Source organism: Elephas maximus, chromosome 7 (genome assembly GCF_024166365.1).
Source record: "Elephas maximus indicus isolate mEleMax1 chromosome 7, mEleMax1 primary haplotype, whole genome shotgun sequence".
In the NCBI taxonomy this organism is placed as follows: Eukaryota; Metazoa; Chordata; class Mammalia; order Proboscidea; family Elephantidae; genus Elephas; species Elephas maximus.
The window spans coordinates 59464404-59473788 of NC_064825.1; the positions used below are offsets into that span (position 1 = coordinate 59464404).

Genomic DNA, 9385 nt, shown 5'->3' on the forward strand with positions numbered 1-9385 from the left:
CCTCAAAACAGGGATCAATCTTGCTGATAGTACCCTGCAGATTCATTTTTCCTGTTCCCTTTGAACAATGGTCCAAAATAATTGTTTTTCTACCTTATGCCATCCCCCAAACATGTGAAACTGAAGACTTCTGATTTGGGAAATGAGGAATGGTTAGCCACTGGGGCATTACTTTGATCTCCAATATTTCAACTCCATCAGTGAATATTCACTGAGGGGTGGTCATGGAACTTCCTTGTTCTGGGTGATAATGAACAAAACATGGTTTCTGACCATGAGACATGGGTACTCTGGAAATACCAGATAGATCTTAAACTAATCAAAATTACAATGTAAGGTCCAAACCCAGCTATAATTGCCTAAAAGAAGGAGAACTCAACTTGGTTCATAGATGACTTTGTACTAGGCCTCCTAGCCACGATATGAGTGGGGACCTTTGAGCCTATGGAAGTTTTGAGGCCGCAAGCCTTGTGTGGCCACAGAATGACTCAGCCTCATTTCTGGATGAAATCTTAGGTCACTGGCTACTACTGATTATATACCAGGGTCTATGTCGCTTGGCAGGGTTAGCATCTACAACACCAGACCATGTTGAAAGAGTTTCATCTTCTTTTCACACCAAGATCATGGACTCCTCCCTTCCTCATTCTCTCTGTCCCCATATTTTTCCTGGCCCCAACTCAAGACTCACCAGCTTCCAAAGGCTGCACTGCTACTGTTTCTGACTGTTGAATGCCAAACCTTTAAATTGAGCCCTTCCAGGGCACTGGAGGCTGATTTTATGTGTTCTGGGTCCGCTCTACTCCTTCTCTTCCCACAGCTCATGGGAGCTAGTGCCCTTATTAACCACCTGGAGCCTGGAACCCTATGGTCCATTTCCTAGGAGGGTATAGTATAAAAGGCTAAATTCAGCATTGAGAGTGGAGTGAGGGTGGGAGAGCTCTAAGGCACTTGGGGAGTCTAAATAAAGGAAAAGAAACTATGGGGAAAAGGTAAGGAAGCTGAGTGGAGGGAGACCTCTCAGGAAAACTTTCTTTGGATACAATTTTTGGAAAGGAATTGAATAATACCATCCTCAGCACTATAACTTTGTGCAGGGAGGTGACAGAGGAACATTTCCAGCAATCAAAGGAGCATGGACTATGGGTAAATGAGGGGACAAAGAAGCATTTCTCTATGAGCCCTTCTCATTCAGGTGAAAACATCTGTTGTCTGGACCCAAGCAAATCCCTGGAGATGACTCTGGTTGACCCACACATTCTCATGTCCAAGATTTTGCCTTCATGGCTGTTCTTTGTATAAACTCTGTTTCCTAAGTAAAGTCACCATCCTGAATTGATATACAATAGGAAAAAAAGGACCTAGGAAATACTCTTTGCAGTCTCCAAATGCTTCTTAGGTTAGGTTAGGAATAAAACCAAAAAAACTAAACCCATTGCTGCCAAGTCTATTCCAAGTCATGGCAATCCCATGTGTTATAGAGCAGAACTAGGCTCTCTTGGGTTTTCTTGGCTGCAAACTTTATGGAAGCAGATCAACAGGATTTTCTTCCATAATGCTACTGGGTGGGTTTGAACTGCCAACCTTTCTATCAGTAGATGAGTGCAAACCATTTGCACCACCCAGGGACCTTAGGTTAGGAATAATCCAAACCTATTGATGTCAAGTTGATTCTGACTCATAGTAACCATATAGGTCAAAGTAGAATGGCCCCGTAGGGTTTCTAAGTCTATAAATCTTTGCAGAAACAGACTACCACCTTTCTTCCACAGAGTGGCCGGTGGGTTGGAACTGGCAGCCTTTGGGTTAATGGCTGAGTAGTTAAACACTGTGCCATCAGGACTTCTAGTTTAGGAATACTCAGGCTAAATGTAGGATCATCTGGGCTTTGGGCACAGGAAGCTTAAGGATAGTACAGAAAGTAGAATCTGGTTCTAAGTCTCACACTTTGCTACCTACAATCACTGGAAAATGAAACATATGGGTAAAAATGTGGGCTGAATGTAATACCATTCCCTTCATGCACAGACTACTCTTCTCCCCTTACCTCTGCCTTGCTACTTAGAGGTCGTGGGTGAAGCTGCAAGGACGTTGGCATCATCAAATAGAGCTGATAAATATGCTAAATGAAGAAAACTATTTCGTGAGTGAATCATTGCTCAGTAAAATCTGTGTTGTTAAGATCACAAAGTTTACTCTGGGCAAAATATTCTTCCTCTCAGACCTTCTTATAAATGAATAACCTCTATCCACCCTCAGATCGTGGGGATATTTCAAAAGAGTAAATTGGAGGCTTGAGTTTGAACCCTTGCTCTGCCATTTCCTGACTGCTTTTAATTGGCCAATTTACATAAACTTTCAGAACTGTAATTTTTTTGTCTGTAACATGGAAATAAAGAACTGTCCAACACAGGATTGTTACAAGGAGAGAATTATTTTTACTTTTTCATTTAACAAGCATTAATTTGCACCCTGTTATGTACAAGGCACTATGCTACATGTTAGGAATACAGTACATCAAAGAATGGTTTCTGCCATTCTAGACAGATCAAAATTTAACATATAATCACAAAGCATTATACTAGTAATAATAATAATGATCTTCATTGAGTTCTTAATGCGTCTTATTATCACTGATTAAAACCTGTTTTGCACTTAACCTTCATAACAATCTAGTGAGGTACATATTCCTGAGAATATCAGATGATAATTCACAATTCACTGATGAAGAATCAAAATAATAGAGTTATTAAATTACTTGTCCAAGGTAGAAAAGGACTTTAATCCATGTGGTTTGACTCCAGAGGATGCTCCAGAGTCAGTCTGCTTCCCAAACCGGCTCAGGATAACTCAGCTCTCTTAACTGTGTTGTTGTTGTTAGTTGCATTGAGTTGATTCCAACTCCTGGCAACTCCATGTGTTACAGAGCAGGACTGCTCCATAGGGTTTCCTTGGCTGTAATCTTAATGGACACAGATTGCCTAGTCTTTTCTTCTGCGGTACCACTGGATGGGTTTGAACCACCAATCTTTAGGTTAGCAGTGGAGCACAAGCTGTTTTTGCCACTAGGAACTTTCTCTTAACTATAGTTGATGTTTTTATAGATATAATTGAATAAAAAAAATAAAATTATAAAAGAAATGCCCTTATCCTTATTTGTGATTTGTGAGGTTATGAAACTGAAATTTGGAGAGTTCAAATTCTTTCCCCAATTCATATAGCTAAAGATAGCACAGCCAGGGTATTAAACTTAACTTCCAAACTTAAAATCTAGGACTCTTTATGCTAAAAGTGAATGTCAGAAAGCTTCTTCTCAAGAGCATTTTCATACATTTAGTCTCAATCCCTTGATCAATCCACCACTCTCTGGAGACTAGGAAGAATGACACATGGTGATCATTACAGCATGTTTATTATCTTGGTGAGCTGTGCATTCCATTTTAACTAAGGAAAAGTTGAGTGCAAGAAGAAAGTGAAGTTGGTGGCACCAAACAGTATTGACCCCACAACAGGAAAAAGAAACATAGAAATGCTCTCGTTGGTATTGATTGGCTGAGTAAACAGAGTGTACAGAGAACAAAGAAAAGAAAGAAAAATTTGAAATTGTACCTAAGAAGATTCTTAAGGCCTGATTATAAGCACATGAAAATATTAAGAGACAAATAGATCAGAAGCCTGTCAGGTTTTTGAGGGGATTTATTGACAAATAAACATGAGCTTGGCTTCTAAAAAGTTTTTTTGTTAAGAAACTACCCATTACACTTCCCCTTGAGTGTTCAAGATCTCCAGTTTTCTGAATATAGATTTGTGGGCCCTCTTTCTTTCACACATCAAGCAGAGGTTGAGAATTAAGAATTCACTCCAGTAATGCTATTCCTGCTGATTGCCACAAGGAGACAATGTTGGCTTGGCAGTGATGAGTTTTCTTATGCTCTCTGCAATAATGCCTTTGCTGTTCAGGTTTCTCAGCTGTGCAGCCTTGATGTCCCACACTGGGTACCTGAGGTTACAGCTCTCATTGTTAACACCCATATGCTCGGAATATGCCCCAAAGTACAACAGAGTATCAGGAAGGCTATGTACTATGAGGTTTATGAAACCCCACTTTGTACTTTGAAAATGTAGTATTGTTCCCTCAGCAATACTCAGGTCTTTGTTTTGAGCACTGGCCACCAACATAGACACTCTTTTTCCTCCAAATAATTTCATTCCAGGGAACCTGTTGCTCTTTTAGGCATTGGGTCTTGATTTAAGCTGGCTCTGGTCCTGAATAGCTATATTCAATGGCATCAGGTTTTCTTCTCAAATGGTTCTGCGTGCAAATTCCTCATACAAATGTAACTAACCTGAAAATCATAGAGTGAAGTGAGTGTCTGTAGGTAAGACACTTCTCTCCACCTCCTCCTGTTCTTAATACACCCTCTCTCAGTACAAAGCATAGTCAGATTCTATTTGCAAAGTCACTCTTTACAGATTTTCTCAGTCAAAATTAACAGACAAAACATCTCTACCTCACCAACTTAAAATGTCTTTAATTTATGCTACTTCATTTTACCCAACCAAGATAGTGTTGAAGGATTTCTACTGAGAGGATGTTTTTCACACTATGGGAACTTTTCAGCAGAGTTGTGTCTGTCATTCTAGCTCTGACTTTTTGAATTATCCTGCTCCTTGAAAACCCTATGGGGCAATTCTACTCTGTCCTGTAGGTTGGCTACGAGTTGGAATCAACTCAACAGCAACTGGTCTGGGTTTTTTGTTTTTTGTTTTTTTGGCCTTACTATTACTCAGGGGGCAGTGGTGGTTCAGTGGTAGAATTCTCTCCTTCCATGCAGAAGATCCAGCCAAGGCACCTCCTGTGTCAGTGGAGGCTTGCGTGTTGCTGTGATGCTGGATAGGTTTCAGCAGAGCTTATAGGCTAAGAAGAAAGGCCTGGCAATCTACTTCTGAAAATTCAGCCACTGAAAACCCATGGATCACAACAGTCCAATTCCACTGTGCACAGGATCACCACCCATTGGGGGCTGACTCAAAGACAGCTGACAACAATAACTACCACTCAACTAAAGATTTGCGTAGACACAGTGTGTCACCTCCACTCAGCCACCTCAGTACCATAAGTAAGGGAATATTTCCTGAGTACTACAATGTGCCAAAAGTTGCGCTAGTCCCTGTGAGGGATGACCAGTGGTGTGTAGGTCCCTACATCCTTTAAAGCTCCCTAACAAGTTAGTAGTGTCTATTCCCATCTGTTTCCAGTCCAAATTTCTCATAATTGTCTTGGTCATCGTACATCAATCTAGAGAAGCCCAGGTCAGGAATTAAAGTCTGAATGTTGCCCAGCTGACAGAGACTCCTGTTTGAGTCTCTTCTAGGTTTGAATTCCAGAGGGTCCCTGGGTGAAAGCATAGCAGGGGTAGAGAGAGAAAGCATTCTTGGAAAGAACAAAAGAGTGGACAAATGTTTCAAAATATCACCTGACTACAGATGTATTCTACCCCTATTGCACTTCATGCTTTCTACAAAAACAGTTCAAAAAAAAATGAAACCTCATTTTTACAAAGAATCATCCACAGAAGGCTCTTATGAGAATTAAACATATTATACACAGATACTGATATATTGAAAATATTCAAAACATATTAGCTTTTATTTTCTTTTTTATTACTATCATTATTATCAGTACATAAGGACATTGAGATTGTTAGTCTCATTTTAGGCTTTTTAGCCTCAAGTTGGCCCATATGTCCTCGAGGGTGGTGGTAGATAAAACTTTTCCAGCAACCATTGGAGAGAAGCCCTGTTAGAGAATCCCCTTCTAACAATGACAAACATTAGGTTGCTACTGCAAAGTGTTGTGTGTGTGACTTCAGAAGAACTCTGCCCCTGGATTCCACGTCAGCACTGGGCTGCAATTACTCTATCTAGTTCCTATAGTGTGGGCAAGTCTGTCTCTATTCTTGCTGCTCACTTAATGCCAAATTCTTCTATAGCTCGGAATGCTGCCCCTATAAACATTATCCCATGTCTCTTTGCCCACCTGCACTGGGGCACTTGATTCTGTGTCCAGTTCCCGGGGGAGCCATTGTGTAGTGCAGGTGCTATTGCAGCTGTCCCTTTTATAGTCATAAGCTTCCAGACACAGAAACAATTGGAGCTGTGCCCTTGATTAATGTTTGTCTGTCAGCCCCAAACCCCCCTGTCTATACTCTCTTTTATGATACTGGGGGTAGGACTTTGGGATCCTTCTATCAGCTGGTTCCCTCTTAGTTTCCACCTAAACATAGCACCAGAGGGAAACAAGAAGGTTGAAGCATGAGGGAAGGCACTTGTTCCTTCCTGTCTATCCCTGTCTTGCCAGCATCCCTTTAACAATGGCTACTTTTTTTTTTTTTTTTTTTATTTATCTTGTCAGTGGAGTTAATTCCAGTCTCCAGAGTTTTTGGTTTGTGGGTTGGTTGGTTGGTTATTTGAATGGGGTTTGGTTTTGGTTTTAGAACTCTCAGAACCAGCCTCGCCGAACCACCACAGGAGAAGCAGCACCAGCAGTGTAATGACCCATCCTCAGAGGTTTTAGTCCCAACTCTAAGAGGCACTCCCTCTGAACTTCTGTGGCACCAGTACCAGATAGGGCAGTACCCCCTTCTCAGAGATCTGAGCCCCCATTCCATCTGAGCCTTTAGATTCAAATGACCCAATCTCTTCCCTTTGTTCACTCCAACTTTAAGAGTAGAAGGTTCTACCTGCAGGTACTATCTCTGTGTGTTACCTCAATGTCCCCTTTGTGGTTTTCAAGTAATCAACCTCAATTAACCAATCGCTTATAATATATTCTCTAAAAATAACAGGTTTGAGTGTGTATTTGCGTGTGTATGTTTTCTCCTAACAAAACCTACTGTCATCCAGAAACTTGACACTATGTTATGTCTTCCCACCTTCAACTAGAGTTCTTAGGCACAGTCACCAGACCAAATAAGACTTGGTTTTAAGTTCACTGCATGTGTAGTTTAAACATATAGGGAAATTAGCCAAACCACTGTCCTACTCAGTTTCCCTCTTTCCTGTCCTATTAGTGCCCCTTCCCCACACCTGCCTCCCTATCTGTATCGTCATTACCAAGACTTCCCTGAAGGTTGTGAGGCTATGAAAGATAGACTAGAAAGCTGGTATTGTTTATATTATTACGAATGCTCTTTTTTGAAGTCCTGCAGATTTTTTGTCAGGCAGGACTCTGCCTTCTCTGAAAACTCCATGGCCCTCAAGGAAAAAGATACAAGAAGGAGATACATATGGATACCAAGGATAAAACACAGGCCAAAGGAGAGTGGGATAGAGGTCTGGTCTCCAGCTTCAATAGTACTCAAACTGGTATTTCTGTGGGTAGAAAGAACTTAGGCTCTAGAGTCTAGATTTCAATTTCTACTCTATTGTTTCCCAGATATGTGATCTTTGGCAGTTTCCCCCCTCTAATTAAAAGCATCAGTTTTCTAGTATGTATACATACTAGAGTAATAATGCCTGCAGGGATGTTCTGAGAACTTGCTTAAATATGATCGTGTATATAATTGTGTAGGTTCAATGCAGATACTCAAGAAATATGGATTTCTTTCTCTTGCCTACCTCCACCTGAACCAGGCAAAGAGAGTAAAGAAAGGAATCAGGGTTGGTTATGAACTGAGCCCCAGTGTATTTAAAAATGGTCACTCCCCATGCTGTTCTCTGCCTCACAGCCTAGGCAAAAATCACTGAGGAGGAAAGAGGAAGAATTAGCAACCTATTTCACATATTCACATCCCTCTCTGCAACAATTTCTGAATTCCTTGCTTTATCTCTTTGGCCCGAATCCCATACACAATAGGATTCAAGGCAGGTGGAATGAGATGATGAAGGACATTGAGCAGGATAAGGATGTCCATGGGAATCCTCTTTCTGGCCACATTTGTCAGCACCACAACCAGCAGGATGGTGCTGAAGAACAGGATGAGAATGAAATGGGAGCCGCACGTGCTCAGAGCCTTGACTGCAGCCCCCTCAGTCTTGAATCTTAGGACAGCTTTTAGAATGAGGGTGTAAGACAGGAATATAAGAATGAAGTCAGAGCCCAGAAGGGTCCAGCCAGCCACAAATTGATACATTCTGTTAAGGGTGAAATTGTCACAGGAAAGCCTGGACACAGACAGGTTGGCACAGATGCAGTTCTCAATGACATTTTTCCCACAATAATGGAGTCGGGCAATGAAGATAGGAATAGGTGCAGCAAGGACAGCATTTTGTGCCACAATGAAGACAGTAGCCTTGGCCACAAATTGGTCAGTGATGATGGATGGGTATCTCAGTGGGTGGCAGATGGCCACATAGCGGTCGTAAGCCATGACCATAAATGTGCAAGACTCCATGGGGAAGAAACTGTTCATGATGAACATCTGGAGGAAGCAGGCAGAGAAGCTGATAGACCTGAGGTCAAACCAGAAGATGGCCAGGACCCTAGGGATGACAGTGAGGCAGAGCACGATGTCCAGCAGGGAGAGGAGGCTAAGCAGGTAGTACATGGGCTGGTGCAGAGTAGCTTCCAGCCAGATGGTGATCAGGAGTGTGGCATTGGCCCCCATGGCCACAAGGAAGAGGAGGCTGAGGGGGAGGGACAGCCAGTGCTGCCAACCCTGGTAGTTAGGGAAGCAAATGAGGAGGAATTCAGAGACTGGAGTGGCAGAATAGTTGCTGGATGATTCCATGGGATGAATCTTCAGTTGAGGGGGCTTCTCTTGATTATTTGCAGGGGCATGTAAAAAAGAAAAATTTTTTAATTGTTTCAAAAGTATGCTTTTCACTTACTCTTCAGGTAGATAATGTTATGTAAGAGACCTTTCCTAAATAAGGCAAATTTCAGTCAATATCCTAAAGCTAGAGACAAATAATGCTGTAGTTCATGGAAAGAAAAATTAATCAGTGGAAAAACTATAAAGATTTGAAAAGAGGATAAATGATAGGGAGTAAACTCAAAATACATTAAAATATATTTAAAATTTGCAACAAATTAGGTTAGTATGGTACCAGCAAAAGAAAAGTAAAATCCTAATAGCATAAAAGAGATAGGACAAGAACACACTGTAATTTTTGCAATAACTTATTATATGAAAAAAAAAAAAAAACCTGTCGTCAAGTAGATTCCAACTCATAACAACCCTATAGGATAAAGTAGAATTGCCCCACAGGGTTTCCAAGGCTGTAAATATTTATGGAAGCAGACTACCATATCTGCTACATGGGGTGGCTGATGGGTCAGCTGCCTTTCGTTAACAGCTGAGCGCTTTAACCACTGTGCCACCAGAGCTGTAGTATATGACAAAGGAGGCAGTATACCTATGGTGGATAAGAAGTTTCTTTA

At 41.4% G+C, this 9385-nt stretch overlaps 1 protein-coding gene across 1 annotated transcript; it reads right to left on the bottom strand.

The window, feature by feature from the left end:
* Positions 1–7787: 7787 nt before the first annotated feature.
* LOC126079274 (olfactory receptor 56A1) lies at positions 7788–8738 on the bottom strand. The gene has a single exon (XM_049890196.1). It carries the CDS (start codon positions 8730–8732, stop codon positions 7788–7790), a length of 945 nt encoding a protein of 314 aa, XP_049746153.1. The 5' UTR covers positions 8733–8738.
* Positions 8739–9385: the final 647 nt, after the last annotated feature.